Source organism: Poecile atricapillus, chromosome 2 (assembly GCF_030490865.1).
Source record: "Poecile atricapillus isolate bPoeAtr1 chromosome 2, bPoeAtr1.hap1, whole genome shotgun sequence".
NCBI lineage: Eukaryota > Metazoa > Chordata > Aves > Passeriformes > Paridae > Poecile > Poecile atricapillus.
The window spans coordinates 42743523-42769078 of NC_081250.1; the positions used below are offsets into that span (position 1 = coordinate 42743523).

The 25556-nt window shown below is 42.5% G+C and overlaps 1 protein-coding gene across 9 annotated transcripts; it reads left to right on the forward strand.

Annotated features, from left to right (window-relative positions):
* Positions 1-473: 473 nt before the first annotated feature.
* NOD1 (nucleotide binding oligomerization domain containing 1) lies at positions 474-25556 on the forward strand. Of its 9 annotated transcripts, none has more exons than XM_058831897.1 (14): positions 474-504; positions 3259-3372; positions 3569-3636; positions 6985-7323; positions 9151-9325; positions 10559-12362; positions 14421-14504; positions 15527-15610; positions 17153-17236; positions 18851-18934; positions 21007-21090; positions 21704-21787; positions 23878-23961; positions 25383-25556. In XM_058831897.1, exons 4-14 carry the CDS (start codon positions 7108-7110, stop codon positions 25453-25455), a joined length of 2856 nt encoding a protein of 951 aa, XP_058687880.1. In that variant the 5' UTR covers positions 474-504; positions 3259-3372; positions 3569-3636; positions 6985-7107; the 3' UTR covers positions 25456-25556. The 9 variants fall into 9 exon arrangements, 8 of the variants coding, with proteins under 8 accessions (XP_058687880.1, XP_058687875.1, XP_058687876.1 ...); XM_058831892.1 differs by lacking the exon at positions 474-504 and adding an exon at positions 4926-4961 and having other exon boundaries at positions 517-3372; XM_058831895.1 differs by lacking the exon at positions 474-504 and adding an exon at positions 530-628.

Here is a 25556-nt window from a genome sequence, read left to right on the forward strand (position 1 = left end):
AGGTGGGTTTGGAATGTCTCTGGAGAGGAAGACTCCACGACTTCCCTGTGCAGACTGCGTTGCTTATGTAAATGAAAACTGGTGGTGTGGGAATGCAGCTGAAGCCTCCACTAGCTGTCTGCGTTTGTTAATGTAGGGAGCGCAAAACTATGCATGAAACATTCCTCTGCATCAGCACCACTTCTTTTGCCTTACCCTTACCTTGCGCCTTTGGGCTTTTCAACCTCTAAATGGGTGAAGAAAACAGCAGCAGTGTGTCGGCAGTGTCCTTGCGGGGGAGCTCGACTGAGGGCAATAGTCGCTACCGAGGGACCCCCGGCAGCTCTCGGGGGAGGAGGGGTGGGTGCGGAGGGCAATGCCATGCTGATGAAGGAGAAGCCTTCGGCCATTCCTGAGCGGGGAGGAGCCGCTTCCCACTGGGGAGGAGAGGCCGTGTATGGGGCGGGAGGGGTGAGGGAAGCGCCCGTGGGCTCCTCCCCTGGCCTCCGTCCCTTCGCCGCCACGGTGAGTGCCGGGGAAGGGCCGGGGCGCAGGCGGGCTGCCAGGGGAGAGGGCTGGCGGCTGTGAGCTCGAGTGTCTGCTTTCCGTAACGCAAAGTTTCTGTGGTACGGCCTGAAAGGCTCGCAAGGTGGGAGGGGAAGGGCTGCGCCGCTCCCGAGCTGGAAACTTGAGGGCTCCTTCGTGTTCCCTCGGGAGGCTCCCTCCCGCCCGGGGGAGGCGGCGGCTGGCGCTGTCTGACGGGGAGCGGGGACGGGCGGCAGCGCCTTCGTACGGAACACAGCAGCGCTGCCCGGCGTAAACGGTGTTCCAGGTGCTGGCGAGGATGTGCTGTTCCTGAGGGCTGTTGGGGAAGGGTGGCGAGCTCCCAGGGACGGAGGAGGAGGAGGAAGGCACCGCTCCCCTGCTGCCCTGGCGCCCGCCGCGGGGTACAGTGAGCCATTTGCTTTCCCGAAAGCCGGAGATCCGAATCCATGCGCGGACTCGGGCGGCGCTCCCTTAGGCCCCGCTGCTTGGCTCACCAAAGGCGAAAGAAGCTGGAAGAGAAGGAGGCGGGAGCGGTTCGTAGGGCAGGATGGTGCCCCGTGACCGTGATTCCATCAGCTGCAACTTTCCGTCTAGGATTCACTGCTGGTTGAATGTGAAGATAGTAGATGAGAGTAGAAAAGCAGTTCCGTGTTTATAGGCAGCAGTAAATTGCCCGCTCCTCCTCTGTCTTTAAAAAAAAAAAAAAATCCCCAAGATTTCTCTGCTTGGAGAAAGTTTCATTGCTTTCTAGTAGTGGCTCCTTATTATTTCTTGATCTTTTCCCCCTGGGAAGGAGTTACAGGGAAGCCATATCAAGTCTTCCTGACAGAGATTTCTTAATGCATCCAAACACTACATATAAGGTTCTCTTTCTGTACAAAAGAATCTGTTAAGATATATAAGAACAAAACCTGTGAGGGATGTGAATATTTCTGTCAAAGCCTGTGCCTTTTCAAGAAAAACTCGTCATTTTACCAGATGGAGGCAGAAATAATTTCTACTGTGTTCTTTTACATCTGTTGCTCTTCAAATAACTACAGATGCTTACAAAAGCTTATGATGGAGTCATAAGATGAGTGAGGGGGGAGGAGGGAAGAAGAACCACTGAAAGATGTTGATCTCTGTGACCCCAGAGCTATGCAAGAGCACATGAGTTGTAATGGATTTACAGGAACGTGATGTTAACATATGGCTCCCTGGGCATTTATTGACATATGTAGCATCAGTGATGATTCTTAGAGATTGTGAAGTGGGGTGTGATGAGCATGCTTTGATTCACACAAACAGAATAATTTAAGATCTGCACAGGGGCTCTGTACGAGCTCTACCACTGCACCATTTTTGCTATAATAATAAAAGGCTGGTTTTTAATCCTTTGGGAATACATTGCATTGCTTCTCATCAAACATGCAGACTTTTTCTGTAGCATATGTGCCCATTTACCTCTGATCTCTGCATGTTTTTACTGTTCTTGATCTAAGTAAAATAGCTGAAGTTCTTTTAAATGTGAGAGCTGTTGTGTGGAAATGGGTGTTTTATTCACTAATTATAGTCAAAAACTGACTGCTGTTGCATGCATGACATAAGACGTGGAAAATCAGTCCCTTTTCTGTCTCTCCCAATGATAGCAAAAAAGCTGAATTTATGCTGGCCTGACAGAATCCAGATTACCAAGCATAGCAAAGTTTCCAGTTCTCTTGCTGTAAGGACTCTGTAGTGAGTAACTGGCACTGTAAAATACCTTTTCTCAGGAAACAAATCTGACTTGGAGACATAAAGGTCATAGGGCTCCATTTCATGTGAAACGGAGCATTGCTTTCATACAGCCACCTCTGGAAGATTGATTGTGTTTTGAATGCTACAAGACAGAAGGCTGTACTAGTGGGGACTCCACTAGCCCTGGGTTGGCACTCAGGTTTGTGTGCTTCACTGTTTTCCTGCCAGAGCTGGATACTAGGTGTTGTGTAAATCCTGAACATATTCCAGCTACTGGCTGCAGGTAACTAGGTAAGTAGCACAGGACTTGATTTCACAGGCAATTTAGAGGAACAGTTTTTGTCAGAAGAACTTATGCAAGGTTGCAGAAGAAGTAGTATTGATTGAGTTTTCAGCTCTTCAGAAATATTCTAGATTGGTCTCAAATCAGTTGCTTTGAGGGACAGTTGTTAATTAAGTTGCTCCTTGTATTACCTTTATTGTATCATCCTACACAGTCTCCCTGGGAGCAGTCAGCTCAATAAGGGACTCAACTCCCTAGCTGACCCAAAAGTTGAAATGTTTTTTAGCTTTTCTGTAAGATTCTTTAGCCCCTTTACATACAGCATTTACCTTTGACAAGACTTCGTTGCAATAAACCAGCACATTCTTTGCTGCCAGGGGTCTTGCAGCACTGGGAGTGGAACAGACAGTTTTGCTAGAAGAAAGAGCTAGGAGACCTTAGTAAAAAGAGGATGTGAGGATGGCAAGGCCAGGAAAAGTAGAAATGCATATATGCTTGCACAATGCTGAGAGTAGAGGGAGCTCAGAGGAAACACAAGATAAAAGTGCCAGTGAGTGCCTTCATGCAGTAGACACTGGCGCCACTGCATCTTATTGACATGGATTGTACAAAACCTTGCTGGAAGTACTGATGCTTTTACTGTACCTCTTAGTATGACAAATTTCATTTCCCTTTTTCATTTCCCTCCTTATTCCTGGCCTGATCCCCATCTTGTTTCCTCTTTTTATTCTCAGTTGCACAGGTTTATGATTGCCACACTTGCTGCTGCTTCTCATATCACTTCAATCCCCGTCAACATTTCATTTGGCCAAGACCCTGTCTTACTTTTCTTCTTGGTGGGTAAGTGGGTAAGTATTCTGCTCTCAGGTTCTTTTCAATTCCTTCTGGTCTGTTTGTTGCCTTCTTCACCTGATGGACTTTGCTGTCCTCAAAATGGCTAACTGCATTTCCTCTCCAACATCATTGGCAGCTTCTTCAGTAAGTAATTGTTTTGTTTTTTTTTTATTTTTCCTCTTGGGAATAATAAGTCCATTCTGTTCCCAGATAGGAAGCTTTTCCACACGAGTGTTTCTCCTGTTTGTCTCCCCGTACCAGACTCCTGCTTCACTCAGGTATCATCTGTCTTGTCTGTCTCCATTCCTCCTTAGGTCAGCTACTCTGTCAAGCTTGCAGATTTTTCCCTTTTTCTTGCTCATTTCTCCAAATAGATGTGTTCACAAGCTGTTGCTGTTAGAACAGGTGATCTGTTTTGACCATAACTTGTAAGAGCCTTAAGGCGTCCTTCAGAAAAATGATTTTATTCATTTTAGCCCTTTCAAAAATGGAAGGCAGTACACTGATGTGTCTCACATCAATGTATGTCTCAGTCTTTTCTAACAGCATCCTCGTGGCTGATGCAACATCAGTCACACGAATTGCACTGGAATTGAATCCAGCATCTGCAGGGCTCAAGATAAGGCGAAGAACACTGTATGCACTCTAGAAAGGAAGTGCTTTCAATGCCTGTTTATAAACTGCATAAGCATTTACCTTTAAACATACCAGATGTGTAACCTAGCATTGTAAAACTGACAGATCCTTCCACAAGAGACATAGTAACCTTGTGTTCCCTTACTGAAAAAAATTATTGGAGCCCTGTGGAAGCTGGGACTCTTTCCAGAAAGAGAGGTGATGGGCTTGCAGATAAGCCAGAAACCTCATGTTGTCACACACTGGCCTCACGTTTTTAAAAACAACCCCCCACCCAAAAAAAAAAAACAACAGCAAAAAAATCCCCAACAACACAAAGAAAAGCTTTAGTGAAACAGAATCGTGTTTCAATATATGTCAAATTTCTTCATACAGCTGATACACTTTGCTATGAATACAGGTAGCAGGTAGTCTTCCAGCACCATTTAAAGTGTTCAGTTCTTTGTCTGGCATGGATTTTCTTAGTCTGTGGATGGTGGAAATTTACATTTTTTCTTACTTAAAAGGACTGATGAAAAGTATTAAGTACCTCCAATACTGGCTGGTGTGGGGTTTTGCATGAAATTTAATATTTTCATTGAAAATTTCACTGAGTACATCATCATGCACAGAATTCACATTGCCAGTCCTGACTTTCCCTGCTTGGCATTTTTGTTCTTTCTTCTTTTCTCCCTGATGTTTAGCCTCACTTTATATTCCTTTTTGTGGTTTCTTGTTTCTCCATTCTCCTGCAGATCACTCTGTGTGAAAGAGAATGTGCTCTGTCCTGCAGCATGTGTGCACACCCCTTCCAGTAGCAACCATGATTTCTACTGATTTGCATGTAGTCAGATGCAGGGCAAACATCTTTGAAACCTCCTGGTCATTCCATATTTTTCATGTTCTGTCTTGCTGCTGTATTTCTTCTTTTTTTTTCTTCTGCTCTTTGTAGATAGAACTGAAATAGTGAAGAAAATACTTCTATATGGTATGTACACTTGGCAGCATGTTGGTTCCTTCTTATGGTTTTCTGAATATGTGTCTCAGTTCTTTTTACAAAGTACGAAGAAAGAAGATCCATTAGAAAAATGTGGTCCTAGAATAGCCAAAGCAAACAGAGAATGTTGGGTGGATGCAGTAGCTTGAAAGAATAGGGTTAATATTTTTATTGCATGTTTTAAGATTATGCTATCTATTTAACTAAAGCCTACAAAAGTTTAAGACTAAGTTATATTTTCAACACACTTGGTCTTCATTTATGGAATGAGCTTTCTTGTGCAAAGAGATGTGCCAGTGGGGCTTCTGGGAAGCTGAGTGACTCAGAAATCAGCCACTTCCTCGGGTGGGTCATCAGAATTGGGTAATGAAAAGTAGATTTGTCTGAGTAGATGCAGTCACTTACTTACTTACTGGTGTGGTAAGAAAGATCACTTGGTTACATTCCGTTTGTTTGAAACAGTTTTGCCATTTTGGGAGTTGGCAGTGACCCAGAACGGTTATGCTGGGGATTTGCCAGATCTCAGCCCTTGGAGAGCCCAACTCTTAATGCAGTTATCTGCATCCATGCAGGCCAGCAACCATAAGTTTGGACCTATTAGGAAATCCGAGGAGCTAAGCTGGTTTGCCCTGCTGGTTTGAGTGTAGATAGTATCACTAAAATGCAGTAGCATAAAACTGTGTCTTTCTCCAGCATCCAGCAGGAGAAGCTTCACTAATGCAGACAGCAGGTTCTGATAAAGAGAACACCTTGAAGTGTGATTGTTCCAGTAGCAGGTCACTCAGAATAATCTGTGTGCTGGCAGGGCTAAGTTATAGCTTGACAGGGGAGTGCTGGGGAGCATTTGAAAAAGTTCCCCTTCACTGCAAATGTCTGGGGAAATTGTGAGAATTTTGTAGTGGCAGAGTTGGCACATTTACAGAATTGTTGAGGGGTTTTGACTTTTGGTTTTGTTAATATGATTGTAATCAGAATCTAAGAACATTCTTCCAGATACCCCTTGATCTGCTGAAACAACAGTATTTTTTAACTGTTACTGGGGGCTGTCAGTCATTTGTGTTGATCATGCAGATTCTCATTGTTTGTGTGGAGGTGATTCAGTTGTGATCTTGGCAAAAAATTAGCTTCCTGCATGGAAAATCATATGTGCAAGTTTGTACCTAAATAGTACCTAAATGTAGTTACCTTTGATTTGTAATTACAATATAACTTCAGGCCTACTATATGATAGGCACATTCACTACAATTACAAGAAGCCCTGCAGTAGAGAGCAGTCTGATCCTGACTCCTCTTGCTTTATGCCTTGTGGAGAAAAATAGGAATAAATGGACATCTAAAAAGAGCTCCCAAGAGGTGGTCTAGAGAACAAGAATATGTACACTGTGTATATATTTGCTGACAAGGAGAGTGCATTCATGCTAAAGAGTATGGTTTCAACATAACATCCCTCCTGGTGTTGGTGAACCTTGTGTCCTGAAGCTAAACTGTTTTCCCTAGTTTAGCTAAAACTGCCTGAGATTTCAGGAGCTTTCAGGAACAGGTATTATATTTGCAGCACTTACACAGTCTCTTGTTTTAACAATGAAAAAGTAGAGTGAATTGCTACTATAAATTAATTCCCCCTACAAAATTAATTGCTGTGAGGTATAATTTTATTCCGTTTATTTCGTTGTCCAGATTATGTTTGGACAGATGCCCTGCTTTTTCTACTGAAACATGAAAAGCTAATAAAAAATATTAAATTATGCACTAGGAACAGGCAGTTAATAAAGCAGATGCCAGTGGTGGTGTTCGAGGCAAGCTAGAGTAAAATACTGGTACAGGAGGGAGACTTGAATATATTTTATTTTTCAAAACCTGAACAAATAAATGGAAGTACCTGAGGAAGAAATGTTATTAAAAAGTTGGCCATGACACTACACAGAGCTTGGGAGTATTCTGAGATATCTAATTGAAGGATGTATCTGCATAGAATAAAGTTTAAACTGAGATTCTGTACAATTACTTTTTGCAGGCTTGGTGATATGAAGGACAGATTTCTTGTTTGCCTGAAGTTAAATCCAAGCTGACCTGTCACTACAAACGGACAGTTTTTCAAAGATGAGGCTTGGTGGAACAGCTTTTTGGTATCTCAACTATGGAAGGCCAACTTTGTGCTAATGTGGACATTTCAGTGAAAAAACCTCCAGGAGCAAGCCCTCAGTCCTTCATTGCTTTGCTGAAGGTTCACCGAGAGCTTCTGGTCAGCAGGATCCGAAACACGCAGTGTTTGATTGATAACTTGATTAAGAACGACTACTTCTCCACTGAAGATGCAGAGATTGTTGTCCAGTTTCCCACTCAAGCAGATAAGGTATAATTTTTTTTCCTCTGGCCAGTGAAGCTTTTGGTGACTTTCAGTTTATCACCAGATTTTAAGGTTTTACATTTTTACATTTTCTCATACATTTTCTAATCTTTGTTATTTTGGAGTTTTCCCACCCCATTCTTCCTGGATGACTGTCTCCAGCATGTCCCTTTCCAGCACGGCTGGCACTGCTGGTTATGCTCATTGGCAGCTCTGAGAACTTAGCAGGGTGATAATTGCTGTTCTGTCCCTCCCAGCTGCAGCTTTGTCCTCTGATAAAGAGGTGGCCAAATGGTTGTTAGAGGATAGCAAGGAAAATCTGCTTTAGGATGCTGTGGGACAGATCATCCTGCTTTAGGAGAGAGAGAAATGAAATGTTGTTTTAGAAGTTAATGATTGTTTGTTGTCTGTATGAACACCTTCCTTTCTCTTTAAAGACCTATGTAGGCTGTAAATGTTTCTAGGGAAAATTGATGTATCCTGGCATATTTGGGGTTTTAATTAATCTTTGGATGTCAGTAGCAAAAATTATTTCCTTTCGTTAGGAGAAAATTACTGTGTACACAGTTGATCTTTGCATCATAAGTTGAAATGGCTGAGGAGATTGGTTGATGTAGGAAACAATCAGGCATCTTCAGAACCCTGTCACAGTTAGGGGCAGGCAAACCATAAAAAATTCAAAGACCTTGGACTTCGCCAACAGTGCAGATTTTCATAAAATAATCATTCTTGCTGGCATATTGAAATGGTAACACAGTGCTCACACTGTGTGTAGGGTCAAAGCTGAATAAATGCACACTGTATGATTATCTCAATTTCTTATTGTTCAGCATAATATGCATGGTTGTACCAAAGCTGAGGGGGAGGCCATGCATCAGGAGTCTAGGCGGAGACAGAGAGCAGGCCACAGTAGCCTAAGTGAAGTGGACTCTGTGAGAGCTTCTCTGGAAGGCATAAAATTGCTTTTCAGAGCATACAAATTGTCAGAAAAAGCTCCATGTGTTTGCTGTGCTGCATGTACATCACCCTGATTTAAGCTCACAAGAGACCATAGTCTCTGGAAACCCTTTGGTTTAGAACTGCATTCTTCATTTTTAGCAAGGGGATCCTGACATTCAAAACATGCCACCAGATGACTGCTCTGTCTTACAGAGGGTTTTGTCCTAGGACTGCCTTACTGTGCACAGAGGTCACCCTCTGCCTGGCCCATGGAGGTGACACTTTGTGCTGAACTGCTCCAGCCACTGCCTGGTAGCCATTAGTTTTGGTAGTAACTAACAGGCAGTGGGGCCATTGTACAGGGAGAGCCTGGAGAATTGAGTTGTTGTGTTGGAAGGAAAAGTTACAGGGTTTTGGCTCAGTGTCAAGATCCAGGGAGGGATTCAGCCTACCCTGCTCTAGACCTGGCTGGATCCTGAGGTAAAGCCAAATGTGACTGGAGTGAGGGTGAATTTAGGGCAGTGAGGAACCACCTCTATTTTAATTTTAAACAGCACAGGATTTAAAATACACTATCTAGCCAAGCTGAGTAAATCCTTTGGGTTCCCTCTTGAGGAGTGGTATTTATCAATTTTGTTTCTGGTTAGTGTGATTGAGCTACAAGTTCAGACCTTGACTTGCAGAACCAACTGTCTCACAGCATTCAAACACAAACGGCAGTTTAGTTTTGTGATGGTTCCAATTCAGAGCTAGATTTTGATTTCACCTTTTTGAAGCACCAGTTTTGATTTTGGACCCCCCTGCTCCAGCCCAGAAAAGATCCTAAAGCAGTTGACAAGTACAACTGTGATAAAATGCTGTGTATCAATGATCTTTCCTGTGGTGTTTCTTCAGGTTCGCAAAATTCTAGACTTGGTTCAAAGCAAGGGAGAAGAAGTTTCGGAATATTTCATCTTTGTCCTGCAGAAAGTCACCGATGCTTACTATGAACTTCAGCCTTGGCTGGAGGAAATAGGTTACGAGCCTTCAGAGAATATTTGTAGTAAACCTGTGGTAAATACAGATCCAGGTAAGGTCATGCATTTCTATCCCTTCCCTTAGAACTGCCCTGCTATGTAGGAAGCTCCAGACAGGTGACAGACAGGACAGTAAGAGTTGAGGCAGGCACAGACAGGAAAAATACCTGTGTGCTTGTTAGCAGTGGTAGCCAAATTAAAAGGCACACTGTATTACACAAGGGTGATGTTGATAAATTACATCCTGTTCTGTTAAACTCAGGCTCTTTCTGCATTTGTGGGTATGTAACACATTGGCAGAAGCACCTTGTGCCAGCTGTAGTATTTTGTAGACCTCTACTACAATTTACTAGCAACACTGTGATGTTTTAGCCATGGACTAGCCAGTATTTCATGAGAACAGTCAAGAAGTGAGGCAGGTTGCCCAGGGAGGCAGTCTCCATGCCTGGAGGTTTTCAGGATCCAACTAGACAAAGCCCTGAGGAGTAAGAGTAACCTCTGAGCCCAGAGTAACCTCCTCTGATGTCAGAAATTATCCCATTCTCAGCAGGAGGTAGGACTAGACCTTCTGAAGTCCCTTCCAAACAGAATTATTCTGTCATCCTAAATGATGATTTTTAGCAACCCTAAAAATCAGAGTTTAAGTATTGCAGAAATTATTTCCTCTGGAGTGGTTTTTTCATACTACATAAATATAAAAATTACTTTGTCCCCATCTGAAATGAAGTTTCTGTTGAAAAACACAAGCCAGTGTTGCACAATAACTGAGATTCTCTTTCTTTTTGTCATCTTAAACAAGTCTTTTCAGGTGCCTGGCATTTGCTTTCTAAAAGCAAATGGCTTTCAAAATGCATGGCTTCTACTTCCAATAATATAAATGACTAAAGAAGTTAGGAAAGAATAACCACCTACCTGATACAACTGTAGGCAGAATATAAGTACAGTGACATCAGTGACCAACAACTCCAACAAGCCTTTGCAGAGAGTTAAACAGCCTTTAACAAAGGGTCAGGGGCTTGGCTTTGAGTCTCAGCTGAAGGGTAGCAGCCCCTTAAACCAATGCAGCATCAGTACTGGCTTTAGGAACTGGTGGCTTGCTTTCTTTAGCACCTGAATTTCCCAAGTGAGTGATGATGGCAGCACAAATAGAATTAATCTGCCAAAGAACCCTTTTCACATTAGAATTACTTTTGTTTATTACCCCATGAGCTTCCAAAGAGGTGGGTCATTGTATACATAGGTTTTTAAATAATAGTCTCTTTAATAATAGTTCACTGTCTCTTTAGTTAGCAGGTATTGCCAGAAACTCAGACATGAGCTGGGACGGGACTCCAAGTTTGTTATGTTGTACGCTCAGAAGGAGGAGATGGTCCTTGAAGAAATCTACTCCAACAGTATTATGGAGCTGGTCAGTTTTACCAATGAGAGTCTTGGCCAGGTGGGTCAATTAGAAGCCCTTTTTGATGATGCAACTGGGCTAATTAATGAAGATGGAGAGACTGTTTATGTCTACGGTGATGCAGGAATTGGAAAATCCATCTTGCTGCAAAAGATACAAAGCCTTTGGGCCAGAAAAGAATTGGACATAGGGGCCAAGTTTTTCTTCCGTTTTCGGTGTAGGATGTTTAGCTGCTTCAAGGAAGATGAAGTCATATGTTTGAAAGATCTGCTCTTCAAGTATAATTGCTACCCAGACCAGGACCCCACAGAAGTGTTCCATTACATCTTGCAGTTCCCTCATACAGTTCTTTTCACTTTTGATGGCTTTGATGAGATCTATTCCAACTTTGATCTCAGCAGTGTACCTGAGATATGCTCACCCAATGAACCCATCCACCCCCTGGCGCTGCTTGTAAGCCTTCTCAGAGGAAAGCTTCTTAAGGGATCCAAGAAAATTCTTACCGCCAGGACAGGAACTGAGATCCAAAAAAACATCATTAGGAAGAAGGTGGTGCTCCGCGGTTTCTCCAGGAATAACCTGAAGGAATACACAGCTATGTTTTTCAAAGATGAGCGGCAACGAGCACTGGTATCAAACCAGCTGGAAGCTAACCCAAATCTCTGCAGTTTGTGTTCAGTGCCTTTATTTTGCTGGATTATCTTCAAATGCTTTGAGCACTTCCACTCCATGTTTGACAGCCACGAGCTTCCAGACAGTTCAGTTACATTAACAGATGTATTTTTGCTCATGATTGAAGTCCACCTGAACCGATCTGTGAAAACAAGTTTGCTGAAGAGCAATATCAGGAGTCAAGCAGAGATGTTCAGAACAAGAAAGGAAAGTCTTCTAGCTTTGGGTAAAATGGCATACAAAGGGATGGAGAACTCTTCCTTTATCTTTGAGCAGGAGGAAGTCTCGTCGGCAAACATCTCTGAAGAAGATTTGCAATTGGGCTTTCTCAGGACAGTTAAAGGTTACAGTGGCTGTAACAATCAGGCCACTTATGAGTTCTTGCACTTAACCCTTCAGTCCTTTTTCACAGCTTTGTTCTTGGTTATGGAGGAGAAGGTGGGTACCAAGGAGTTACTTGAGTTTTTCAATGAATGTTCTTCCATGGAGACTGCCCAGCCTACTTGCTTTCGTATCCCCTGGCTGAAGAAACAGCTGGCAGGGGAGGATCCTTTCCAAAATAAAGAACACTTTAATTTTACCAACATGTTTCTTTGTGGCCTACTTTCTGGATCCAAGCAGAAGCTCTTCAGACATTTAGTTTCACCTGCAGTCATTAAGAGGAAGAGAAAAACACTCATCACATACCTTGGGCAGAGCATGAAATCCCATCTGAAAGGCTACACTCGGTCCAGGCTTAAAAGCTACAATCAGGTGCAGGTGCAGCCCAACTTTGTGTGGATGCTGAGGTGCCTGTATGAGACGCAGAGTGAGAAGGTGGGGAGGATGGCAGCCCGCCGCATGCACGCCAACTACATCAAACTGGCCTACTGCAACGCCTGCTCTGCCGACTGCAGCGCCATCTCCTTTGTTGTGCACCACTTCCAAAAGCACCTGGCTCTGGATTTGGACAACAACAACATCAATGACTATGGAATAAAACAGCTGCAGCCTTGTTTCAGCAAGCTTGCAGTGATCAGGTAGGAGTCTCTGTATGGAAGCAGGTCCTTGTGTATTCTTTGTTTATTCCACAAACTGGTGGGTTGAAGGAATTGATCTCACAAGTGGACAAAGATGAGGATTAGTGCTGCTGGAAATTAATGTTTCAGATCTTCTGAAATCTTTGTTCATTTAGTTACAGGAGCATATATAAACGGTGAATTTGGAAACCAAAATGGAAAGGATGGTAAGAAGTCCTTGGAAGCACAGACTGTTTAAACCTGTAGGTTTAGTTAGCTCCAGCTCAAATTGTTTTGTCTCAGGAGAGGATTTTTATGAGAGAAGGTGCTTAAGGGAAAAAGGAAACATAAGGGCATCCTCCATTATCTGAAGATTGCCTGAGGCCTTTTCTGCCCTTGGTCATAAGGGGTAAGGGAGGATCTCCTATTCACAATAACGCTTGATCAGAAGCTCTGAATTTCTTGCTTTTGCATCCTGTCAAAATATCTGGCTTTTATAGGACAAAAGCTATCATGTACATCCATGAAAGGATGTAGCTGACACCTTCATATGTGGTGTTTCCCTGAGGTGATGTGAAGGGAGGACATGGCTTGGTGTGAACAGGGAGAACTATATCTTCACCTCTAACATCACATGCCAGATTGTTTCACCTCCAGCCCTTTGAGCTTGTACCATGTAGCTATATCTTATTTGTCCAAAGATTTAGATGCAGAAAATCAGGAACTTCATATGTATCTTTTTTAAAGCTCCTTCAGCCTCATGAGAATTTTTTTAAGAACAGAATTTATTCCTCCTGTTTGGCTGTGCCTTGCCTTGTTTTCCTGTAGGAATAAATCAAAGTCAGTGACTCTTGGTTTTTTTCCCAGTTATTTGCAAATTGACTGACCTCCCAAGAGAAAGCAATAAGGAAACTCTTGGGGAAAATGCATAAATATGTAAGACAAAATAAAGAAGCAAAAGGCCAACCTTTCATTCTTTGTGCCTATCATGTGATCATGCCATACACAATGTGATCCTAACATCATCCCCAGCACCAAGATAGTCTTTTAGGTTGCCCTTTTGTCTTTATGGATCTTCAGATGTTGGAACTTTTATTTCTAATGAGCAATTTCTGCAGGTCCGGAAATGTTGTTTCCAACAGCTTAACCATCCCTTTCAAAGAAGCAGACTGTTCTGATCTGTAGAAATGGGCTGATCTCTCCTGTGTGCTGGTGCATTCCAAAGGGACCAGGTTGCTAACTAGCAAAGGCTAGGGAGGCTGTTGGTGATAAGGGACTCTCAGCAGGAAAGCCTCAGCTACTGAGCTTGTGTGCAAACTAAATGCAGTCAAAACGTTTTCACAGGGAGAGCTTTATCCAGAAAATGTGATTCATGAAGATTGGAATGCTTCACTTGAACCTGTCCATTTAGTGAAGCTGAAAAAGCTTGAGAAATTACAAAATAAAAAAACAAACAACAAAACAACAACAACAACAGAAACCCCACCCCAAATCAACTGTGAGAAGAAGCATTTTTATTCTGTGAATAACTGACATTGATTTGTTTCATGTCTGGCTGGGACAATAAAATTAGAAACATCTAGCACACCCATGGGAGCACAGTTCTGTTTTCTGGCCAGGGCTTTTCACAACCTTTATTTGGTGAAGCCTGAATGTGTTGTGACTTTCAAGATGCCTGGCTTTCACTACATACTCAGAAAGAAGATTGCAAGACTAGTAGTTTGGACAGCTTGCTTCTGCTAGGGTGTTAAGCAGACTTTCTTCCTGAAATCACAGTAAGCACAGAAGGAGGGTGAGATGTTTATCTGGTGGCTGACTTCCTACATTTTATTGTTCTCAGTTCTGTGGACAGCTTCCAGAGCATTACCTAGGAGATCTGGGACTTTCTGATTGTAATCAGTTTTGGAGTGAGCCACATGAAGCTGAGCTCACATTTCCCTGAACAGCTTTTAGTATGTGGCATAAGGACATGTTAAAATATCAAAGGAAAATGCATAGGCCTCCAGTTATTTGTTAACTCCTGGGTTGTAAACATTTGTAAGATGTATTGACTTAGACTTTTCATTCCCTTCTTTCCAGGCTCAGCGTAAATCAGGTCACAGATCACGGTGTAAGGATCTTGTATGAAGAACTCTCCAAGTACCAAATTGTGTCTTTCTTGGGGTATGTACCCTCTTGGGAGCAAAACACTCAGCAGTGATACTAGAAGATAAAACTCTGTTGCTCTCAGTACTGACACAGCAGAGGTGGGGTGGAAACCACAGCTACCTCCTCATTTAAGCAAAGCAGCTTTTTGTGTTAGAAATGATTCTGTAACAGTTCACTGGGACAAGGACCACAGCTTCCTCTCCCATCACACTCCCTCACATCCTCCTGCTGGCATTAAACCCTTCTGTGACACAGTGTGGACCACTGTCAGGTTACTGAACTGTGTGAGCACGCTAATTTTTATACCAAAAGCCTTCTGTTGTGGAAGGGATAGACTGCAAGCAAGGAAGCATATGTAGTTATAGCCTGCTGTTTTCTCTGCTGTAAACTGATTTATTTCAACTGTGCAAAGCAGATACAGCTTGGTAGAGACTGGTGTCAGGAACATGCAGTTTCAAGTGTGATGTTCATGATACCAATTTCTTTCAAGAGCTTAATTAGTTCTTAATGAAGTTGAAGCTAGAAGGCACATTAGCTCTGACTTGCTGCTCTTGGTTAAGTAGCTACATAAAAATGACTTTTTGAAAGGTGAACATGAATACCAAGAATAGCTTTTTTCCTCCAGTGCCCTAATGTAAGTACAACTGCTCAGGTATCTGCTCTTCAGTAATATTTGCAAGGGGATTTTATGACTTTTAAAAGACCAAAAGTACATCATGGTGTTTTCTCTTTTGACTTATCTTCTGGCAATATTATTTCTGTACTAGCACAGGGATAAAGGGAAGCTTTGTTTGCTTGTGAAGACCATTTATTTTAAAATTATATAAATATTTATGATTTGCAGTCTGGTCTCCTTATATTTTATATCTAGCCCATCACAATATGAATTATATATCAAAATAGAAATGCAAGCAACTGTGAATATGTACAAAGCCGTACGGAAAAGATAGATGCTATGTGTGTATCATAAAACATTCAGGTTGTAAATATTTAACAGCAGCAATAACCTATTTTTATCAATGTGATTTTTCTTTAAGCTTATACAACAACCAAATCACTGATGTTGGAGCCAAATATGTTGCAAAACTAATTGAAGAGTGTTCAAGCCTCGAGTATGTAAAGTATGTTGGATTTTTTTCCTTTCTACAGTATCCCAATTAAGGTTAAGCAACTTGAAAGAGGAGGAAGAGTAGACAAAAATTGTATTTGAAATAAAATATAAATTAGGTTGCTATTGTTTATTTGTTTTGCAATAGTCTAGCAGTGGATGGCAGCAGATGAAACTCTTGAATCCATAGTCTTTTCTGGAATATAGTAGTGAGTTAAAGGAGTGCATGAGACCTGTTCTTTACCTAAATCCAATCTGAGCACCTGAGCAAGGCTTAAATTGTGCATGGACCTTGCTGCTGCTTCCAGCAGGCAAATTCCCTTGGATTTAATACCACATTTTAGTGTCTGATCTTTAAAGGGCCACGGGGGTCAGGCTGCGCTGGTGTCATACCTCAACTCTGGAATTCCCCAGATTCACTTAGTGAGTTGTTCCCTTTATTTCCTGGAACTTCCCTAGATAAGAGTGTGCATTGCTTGCATTGTCCATTGGCTGGACATAAGGGTAGATCATTAACCAGTGGTTTAATTGTGACCATAGAAGAAACCAGAGGTAACTGCAGCAATGTCAGCTTTTGGTGGGAATGTAAGAACAAGCAGCCAGGGACTCTTGGGTTCTAGTCCTTGTTCCACCACTGACTTGGTCTGAAACCCCACTCTAGCCACATCCTTCCTACTTGAAATAGTTGCAGAATTTTGAAACCCAGGAGCACTTTGGTTCTTTCACTGCTTTGACAGTGCTTTGCTTATTTAATGTAGCTTTCACAAAAAAAGACTGTTGGAAGATGGTTACTTCCAGGCTGAATAGTAACCCTAGAGATTATTTTGAGATAGAGTGCACATTCATGTGCCCAAAGTCACCCAAACAAGACGGTTTTATGTAAATGTAGTGGCTTGGAGGGGTTGGGGTTTGGTCTGTTCTTTAAATCAATCAATCTATATGCAATTATCTCTCCCTTGAACTCCAGCCATTTGATATCCACATACGCCAAAAATAGAAAAGGCTTTGTGTAAAATGCCAGCCAAAGACTGCTGCACTGACCTATGCTGCTGCCTAGAGCCTGTGCTTACAACAGAAAGACTTGAAATTATTGCAGTCTGTGCTTATCATCTGCAGTCTCTTCTGGAAACACACAGTCAGGAAATATTCCGTTCCCTGTGGCATCACGAAACATGCTGCATGTAATTCATGAGCTCTGTCGCAATTGCTGATACTATGAATTACATTAAAAACAAGGCTGGGGTTCTTGCCCTGAGGATCAGCTCCTAAATCTCATTTCTAACATACTGAGCACCAAGCCCAAGACTCTACTGCAATACTTCTGATTTGGAGGGCTGACATACAAAATATGCAAAAGACAACATAAAATTATGTCTTTTAGTCAAAGGTCAAGTGCCTGCAGTATTTTTTCACTCTGGGTTAATCTTTGATAATTGCAGGCAGCCTCCAGAGTTAATTAGCCTTAAATACTTGTGTGGCTTTCTGAACTGGTTGGTGCTCTGATAACTGCACAGTTGTAAGTGATGCACCTCATCAATTTATGTATTTTGTGCAGAATAGGAGCAAACAAAATAACAAGCGAAGGAGGGAAGTGCCTTGCCCAGGCCATCCAGAAGAGCAAGACAATGTTTGAAATTGGGTAAGTTCAGTGCTAAGGAGCAGAACTTAGGGCTTAATCTGGGCACCTGTAAATCTCTTAGGATTCCTTTTTTTCATGTTTCTGTCCTCCTTCTATTCCTTCCTTCCTCAAAAGCAGCATTAGAACAAATGAATGTAGAGGCACAGCCACATTTTCCATGGAAAAGGAGAGCTGCTTTGTTGCTCTTCAGTTCACACAATGCTTGGTTTGGGTTTTGGCATCTGCTTTTTTACTTTTTCACTGTTCTCACAGAACATTAAAGGAGAAACAAACATACAAGAGGACAGTATGTAGAGCTAGCCACTTTCTTTATGGCAGCACAACTCCTCTTGAGATACTTGGTTATTTTTAAGTCTGTGTAGTTTTATGACAATTGGCACTGCACCTAGTTATTGAGTGTCATTGTTACAACTGTCAAACCTTCTGCATCACATCCTGATAAAGTTGTGAGCTGGGAGAATAAAAGGGAATAAAAGGGAATGTTCTCCTAGGCTGTCCCTAGCTGCAAAGTGCTATTATTGGAGAGAGGTCTAAATGTACTCCAAACCTTTAGTTCCTGCCCTGTTTCTCAGGAAAGGTGCTAGGTTTGATTTATTTTATTTATTTTCCCCCACTTCTGGTGAATCCCAGTTTCTTTTTTCACTCTACAGGAGAACACATTTCTTAAAATTTAGTGCTTGAATACATGGAATTAAAATCTCTGGCCATTGTGAAAATCACAGTAGCTGTGAAACATGAAAATCAGATTTGTACAATCTGATTTTTGGCCTTTAATTTTGTTGTTCTACAACATTTCACAAATACAGTGAGCAACCTGCACACTTCCATATAGCTGGGTCTGCTGTGCTGTACTTGCTGTAATTTCAGTGAAGGACTCCTATTTTCTCCTGTGGAGGAAGTGATCATTCCAAATGGACTTAGGATAGCTTGGACAGAAATGTTTAAATAGCAAACTGCACTGGGTCTGAAGGACAAGGAAATTCTGGGGAACTTACTGGAAGTCCATGTGTTTAGATACCACAGAGCTCAATTGATTTTAAAAGAGCTGCCAACTAATTACCCATAAGCTGAGTGTGGCTCTGAGTCATCAAGCCGGGATCCCTGTGAAAAACCCAACAACGTAGACCTCAGCAGAGGTGTTTTCAAACCTTGTAATAAAGGATGAATTTTCAAAGTTGTTAGTCTCCATAGAAAGGATTTGACCAGGTACTCCTAGTTTCTGATCAAATCTCTCCAGCTTGTACCAAGTTACCTTCTCTCACATATAATAAGCCTTTGTGTAATCAAGGATTGTTTTGCCATTGGAAATACTATTTCTTACCAGTGTGCAGCAAGGTGATCCCAAAAGCACTCCTGCTGCAGCAGGCTGTCTCCTAGAGCTGCCTCTGTGCTGTGGCCTGAGGGTGCTGGTGAGTCAGCAGAGGTTACTGGTGCGATGTGCAGTGAGTGGAACATACCTGCCTCAGTGGGGAGGGTACCTGCCAGGTTTCTCACAAGCCTGAAAGAGTGTGAAGTAATCGGGAAAGAGGGGAGGGGAGAGAAACAGGGAAGAATGCATTGCTAAGAGTCAGTAGGGCAGCACAACTGATATCTCCTAATATATCTCTTCACTAGGATGTGGGGTAATCAAGTTGGAGACGAAGGAGCAAAAGCATTTGCAGAGGCCCTGAGGAACCACCCCAAGTTAACAAACGTGAGGTAAAACACCAGCAGAGCCAGGCAGCTCAGTGCAGTGCTGGCTTTTCCATCCTGCTGTAAAGCAATTACTCTTCCCACCAAGTGTTGGCTTGGAATGCTATCTGGTATTGCCGCCTTTACTGTGCAACCAAGAGGTCCCTGGTGCAAGCCAGAGGCCAGACTCTGTCAAAGAGTCTTGTGCAGCCTTCAGGCAAGTTAAAAATACCACAGGACTGACATCCTTTCTTCTATCTGCACCTCCTCCCCCATGCTGCACAGAGTTCTGGCATTTGTGAAGGTACATGGTCAGTGGGTGCCATTTTGATCTGGAAGCATTAGCAGAAGGAGGCACCAGCTGCCACAGAATGGGGTTCCCAGTGAGCTCAGCGTTAAGAGTTTCTATTGAGAAAGTGCAGCAGCTCCTACCAAAGTGCTTTTTAGGCCATAATATGTTTGGGTAGGGGCTGGGACATTCTTACATTTGGGCTCATCCTGTGCTCCAGTGGAGCTACACCACCACATATTCAGTGCTAGTGAGATGTCCTCCTCACTGGTGTTCAGGGAGGGATCTCAAACAAGCTTATGGCTGGAGCCATGACACGGGTGAGGTTGGAAGCACAGCAGGGGCAGAAGTCAGCAGTGTTAAACAGCCCATTCCCTGCTAGACTTTCAAATGCTGGCTGGTTGGGGATTTAAAGATTTAAAGATGTTTTGGAATCCCTGCACACAACTGGAGCACATGGTGACCCTTTCCATTTGTCTCCCAGTTCCACTGGCCTCCATGGTGAGGGAGCAGGCAAGGCTCCTTAGTTTCCCCACAAGGTGGCACATGGCACTAGTTTCTTCAGAAATACTCTGGGAGTTTGGGGATCTCTGGAGTTTATTGCTGCCACTTCAGATCCAGGGATTTCAGAGCTGGTGCCTTGTCCTCTTTTCTGCCAGCGGGTAGTCAAGCTTAAAACTTAAAAGCTGAACAGGTGCAGTGACCTAGATATATTTAAACTTAAAAAGCCATCTGAAATAGCCATCTTCCCATAATTGCACAATCCAGCCAGATGCATCAGACTTGAAAGAAAACATTTTGAACTTGAATCAGAGCTCAGGGATTCTCAGACGAGAGCAAATATGCTGATGAATGTGTTTGCAGAAATAAAGAGGAGTAACTGTGCTGTCTCAAGCTCGGCTTCGCTGGCACTTGTGCAAGGTGAATCCTCTGCTCTGCAGTGTACTTGCTCTTGGCTTCATTTCTTATCTCCCACTGGCTAATCTTGCTCCATGATTCTAATTCATAGCAAGCACCTGTGGTAGCTTTATGTGAAGACAAAGGGGAGATAATCCTTACTACTTCAGTTTACTTTATTTGCCCTTTTTAGGCCCAGTCATGATGGACTGAGAATATCCAGTTTAAGCTGAAGCTAGGAGGGATTCATGCCAATACATACTTGTGCCATTGCTCTGCTTGGTTCCCCTTTCTACGTTTTTTGAGGCCTTGCATTATTTTGAGGCAGGGAGATGCTTTTTTGGACTCCAAAAGGCCAGAGCATAACTTTGACTGGACAATTTTGCCAGCGTCTATTCAAATAATGAAGGGCAGACTAAGAAATGTTTGTGGTTTGTAATGGAAAGCATTTACAAGCTCATCTCTCCATACACAACAGAAGGTGTTGTATTTGGAAGAAGAATGAAGTATTCGGATGCCTGACAGACTTAAAGGACAAAGTGCCCAGTTCTGCAGGGATGACAAATGCATGTAAAAACCTGAGTACTGCTAAGCACAACTCTTTGTCCTTGTTAAAAGCCTCAACTCTCAAAACTACTGGGCACAACTGTGCTGTCAGCCCCAAAAGCACAACTCACTGACAGCAAACCTTGTGGACTGCATGACAGACCTGCATTCAGGATGCAGCCTGTGAACTGCTCTCACTTGTAAAAGTTGAAAGGGCTCAGTGGATTGTGAAGTATGTGAGCCTTTGAAACACACAAATTCTGAGCTGTACGATTGGGAAGCAGATCATCCAGGATATTCCCTTGTATTTGGCAGTGGGAGAGCCATGCGGTGCTGCTCCTTAGACATTTGTATCTTTACTTCACAGTCTCGCATTCAATGGCATCACGACAGAGGGAGGCAAAAGAATTGCTGAAGCCATGCAACACAACAACTCTGTGAGGATATTCTGGTAATTGACCGGAGTGTGGTCTCTCCTCTGCTTCCTTTTCCAGAGCAAAATGCTGTTTTTATTTCCTCCAATCCCATCGCCCTTCTTACTCTCCCCTCCTCCTTCTCTCCCTACCCTCATCCCCTATGTTTTCACTATCAGCAAGCTATAAGATATCCCTTTGGAAGAATGTGGATATGAGTAATGGATCAGCAGCACGTGTCCTTCGGGATACATTCCAGTGACCCAGTATCATGTCTCCCTCCATCTTGTTTTCCCCATCTTCTCTCCTTCCCATCATCTGAAGACAAGTTCTTTGTCCTCAGTTTTTGCACCTCTTCAGTGTTGTCTGTACCTTTTCCCACTACACCTCATCCACCTTTTAGACACTAAAGAGTCATGAGAAAGTATCACTAGAACATTGCTTGGAGAAATAAAGATCTGATACTCTTGTCTCTTTTACCTCCAGGGCTTCTCTTCAATATCTCTTTGTGTCCAGCCTTTACAAATTGCTCAGGGCAGGAACAGCACATCCCCCTTTGGCTGTCTAAAGCTAAGTCACAGACAAGCTGCAAAAACAAGGGGCTGAAAAAGAACGTCAACATCCTAAGTGAACATTTTCTCTCCCACTTAGGTTGACTAAAAACGAGCTGGATGATGAGGCAGCAATGAGTTTTGCAGAGATGCTGAAGGTCAACAAGAAACTGGTGCATTTATGGTGAGTTACATTCCACAGTGGCACAGGCTCTTTGGCAGTCACTACATTAAAGCTTCACCTTCCAAGTCTATGTAGGTCACAGTAACAGTTTCTGTGCATGGTCTGGATGCAGCTGACTGCTGTAGACAGTTCTAACGGGAAGTTAATAAAGCTGCTGTCTAGCATTTGGAACCTGCTTTCATACAGGGAAAAGTTCAAGCTGTTTCTGGTAACTTTCAAACTAATGATTGATTTCATCTCTCGTTAGGGAAACGGTACCAGCCTCAAAATCAAAAGTTTCAAAAAAAAAAAACCAAAAAAGAAAACCAACAGAACAACCAAACTCCCAAGCAGACAGCTAGAATAGAATAAGGTTATTACAATTCTTTGTTTATCATCATGCTATGAAAGTAACTCTTCAACCAAGAACCTACATGACAGATAATTAAATACATGTTGCATTTACCCGATGCTTTCTTTTCAGGCTAGCAATACACTGATGCAACACACTCATCTCCAAGGCATCAATCCCCAGGAAACCAGGGGTTATTTCTAGCAATCACAGTGAGACTTTTTACACCTCTAAGAAAAAGCAGCTTTGACTTTTCTAATCCAAAGGTTGCAAATGGATGGGTTGGGCAGATGTGAGCTGTAGAAAAAATGGCCATCCATTAATTTTAAGTGAACAAGGGAACATCAGTCATGGAGTCCCTTTACATGCTTTACAAAGACTTGGCTGACCACACTCTAGCACACTCCCTGTATTAATCCTAGTTCCAGCCCCTTAGGAAGCATGCTGGCTGTCATGGGTGCCAAGTACTTGTAGCCTGTTTTGGAAGCAGCAGAAACTGTGGTGCCCATCACCCTGAAAATGAAAAGGCAGTGGGGGAAGTGCTTGATTTCTTTGTGCACAGCTGCAGATATAATTCACTCAGCAGTTTGGGTTGAATTCATAATAAAACTTACCCCAGCCAAAGCAGGCATAGTAATCGAGATAAATGGCTTTGTCATGGCTCAGTATTGTCCAAGGGTGTCTGCCAGTACACAAATTTATATCCTGCTTTGTTGATTACACCATTGGATACCAAAAGGTGGTTACCTATACAGATAGTTGAACTTGAGGCCGAATTAAAGTCTTTTTCCAGTAGCTGAAAGATTCTACTGGATCCCTTTGGATTTTGATTCATATACCAAGTGCAGAAACTCCTTTAATGGGAAGGCCTCCTCCCCTCCCTCCCTAAGAGATTGCTCAATACACTCCAATTTTCAGCCTCATCCTGAATCCCGAGGGATTCATGCAACCAGTCACATGGAATGGTAAAGCTATGGGGCTCACCCTGGCAGACTGAAAGGTGAGTAGTAAATTAAGCTAGGCTGGTGAGTATCTATATACTCATGCAGATGAGTGGCCTTTGTTCATCTTTAGCTAGTGGGATGGTCTACAGTGGTTAAAAAGAGTTACCTACTCTTCATCAGTTTCACTGCTTGAGGATATTGTGTGGTTTTTTTTCCTTCCCTAAGCTCAGATGAGACATCATTTTTAGCTGATAAGTTGTCTTCACTGGGACTTGCACCTGCTTATACCAGAGTCGAAAATCAGTGCTTTATTTTTCAAAGGTCCTGCTGGTCTGATAAGCAAGACTGCAGGATTTGGCAGCTTCTAGATCATAACTGCTAAAACACTAGGCCTACACAGGGTCTGTACTCAGAATTTTATGTACATCACTTAAAAATGTGTCACAGTCTTCTTAGTAAGAAAGCAGAGCTGAGAGGTTTGTCTGTCTCAGTCCAAATACCACAATCCCGTACCACTAGTGAACAGTCCGTAGCAGAAATTTGTCAGCTGTGTAATTAAAATTGCTCAGTATCTCCAGAATGCACCCACATGCAAGATTAAAAGGAAAAGATTAATACTCTGAGGTCTGTTTCTGAAAGTGCATGTGGGACATTTGACCAATACTGTGTACCATTCTCACAGATAAAATCACAGTCATTTTCTTGTGGCAGACAGCTTTGCTCCTTGATGTCAAGCTGAGTGTAGGTTGTGAATGTGCTGCAAATTAATTTGCATGTTAGATTGACTTGAAATGCTTTCTTTTTTTTTTTTTTAGGCTTATCCAGAATCAAATTACAGCCAAAGGGGTGAAGTGCCTCAACGAAGCTCTCAAGGAGAACACAACTATTCAAGAAATCTGGTAAAGGTCCCTTTCTCAAAGGCTCACTTTGTACACTTTCTTTCCATTTAAAACCCTACTGGCCTTACTACATCCCAGCCTAAAAAATCCAGAGCAAGTTTATGTGAGGCAGGGGTTGTAGTTGCAGCTGTGGATTTCAAACAGGTAAAAAGCCACTGCCATTGAAACATTTCCTTGTGTGTTATGAATGTCAGGCCGTTTTCTTGGTTCACATCTGTCTGTACCACTGATTTGAAGAATGTGTGTGTTTGCAGAATCAGGGCCTGAATTTATACACCAAGTTTTGCATGCTGTTTTTATTTTTAAACTTCTAAATGTGTTCATGCTTTTCAGGACCTAAATGCCAAACAAGCAGGACATGGCTACCTTTAATCAGCATTACTAGTGTGGTTTGCAGAATTTGTGCTTGGATTTTTTGGGCAGTGCTCCAAACATACTGAAAGTGCTAAGTTACAAGGAGATTAACTTTTTGTAAGACTTGTTTGTTTTAGATTAGGTGGGCATCATATAGTCACACATGTACATTTAAGGCAGAAAGCCAAATACCACGTTCCTTCCCTCACCTCAGGGACCTAAGGAGTCAATAGAACTGAGCTGGTTTTAGCACTGCTGCTTTATTTTTGAACATGAAATTTATTTTTAAATATATGTATTTGTTTTAGTGAAAGGACACTGAATTCTTGCTTAGAAAGACAATGACTCACTGTCTGACTAGTGTGTTCCCTGGAAGAGGTACTTTTTTCAAAAGCTACTGTCAGCTTTCGTCTACAGAAGAGGCATCAATTTCCCTTCAGATCATTCTGAATCTTCAGACTGAAATCTGTCTTTTGATTCTGGCCTGAATGTTCAGAGGCATTCATTAACCCAAGTCATTTCATAAATCTGAATGGTTTAATGGATTTCAACATTTCTGAGAGCAGCACTTAACCCAGCTGCTCATTTTCAGGGGTGTAAGTATCAATGTAGATTATCTTTACATAGCCACAATTGAAAATTTTGCTATCAGTCATTTCACGTTAATAATGCCTGAGTACTTCACAGATTTTTTTTCTCCATGTTGTCATGGAAGACATAAAATGCTTTGGAGATTTTAAATGTCTTCAAACCAGCCCACCGTACAGTAAGAACCTTTGTCAACTATGTGCTGCTTGCTGAAATGCAAACAGCTGGGTTTCCAATGCCGAGTTCAGTTACTGGAGCTTAGCTGTGTGTTCAGGTTTTATTTCTGAGGGAGAAGCCTTGTTCCTCGGATGTGCAGTGGGAACAGCAGTGCTGTATCCGGCCTAACACCCATTCCCAGTTGAGGAGCGTGCAGCCCACGTGGCACTGCAAACCTCTGCACCAAAGCCTTGGTAAAACAGAAGATGGGCAACAGTCACTACCTTACTTTCACTCACATCCCTTTTGTTGTACTCCTCCAGCTTGAACGGGAACCTGATAAGCCAAGAAGAGGCCAAAGCGTTTGAAAATGAAGAGCGGATCATTTGCTTTTGAATGAGGACTTTCCCATTTTGCCAAGCTGGTGTTAACAAAGGTTACTCCTACACTTTGACTGCAGAGTTTATAAAGGCATAAATCTACAGTGCTTGTGGCAG

Excerpts from the sequence above, each read along its gene's own strand:
- NOD1 (XM_058831897.1), top strand. The coding sequence starts at position 7,108 with ATGGAAGGCCAACTTTGTGCTAATGTGGACATTTCAGTGAAAAAACCT. Across the intron at positions 17,237-18,850 it reads AAGACAATGTTTGAAATTGG|GATGTGGGGTAATCAAGTTG; the intron begins GTAAGTTCAGTG and ends TCTCTTCACTAG. Across the intron at positions 21,788-23,877 it reads AAGAAACTGGTGCATTTATG|GCTTATCCAGAATCAAATTA; the intron begins GTGAGTTACATT and ends TTTTTTTTTTAG.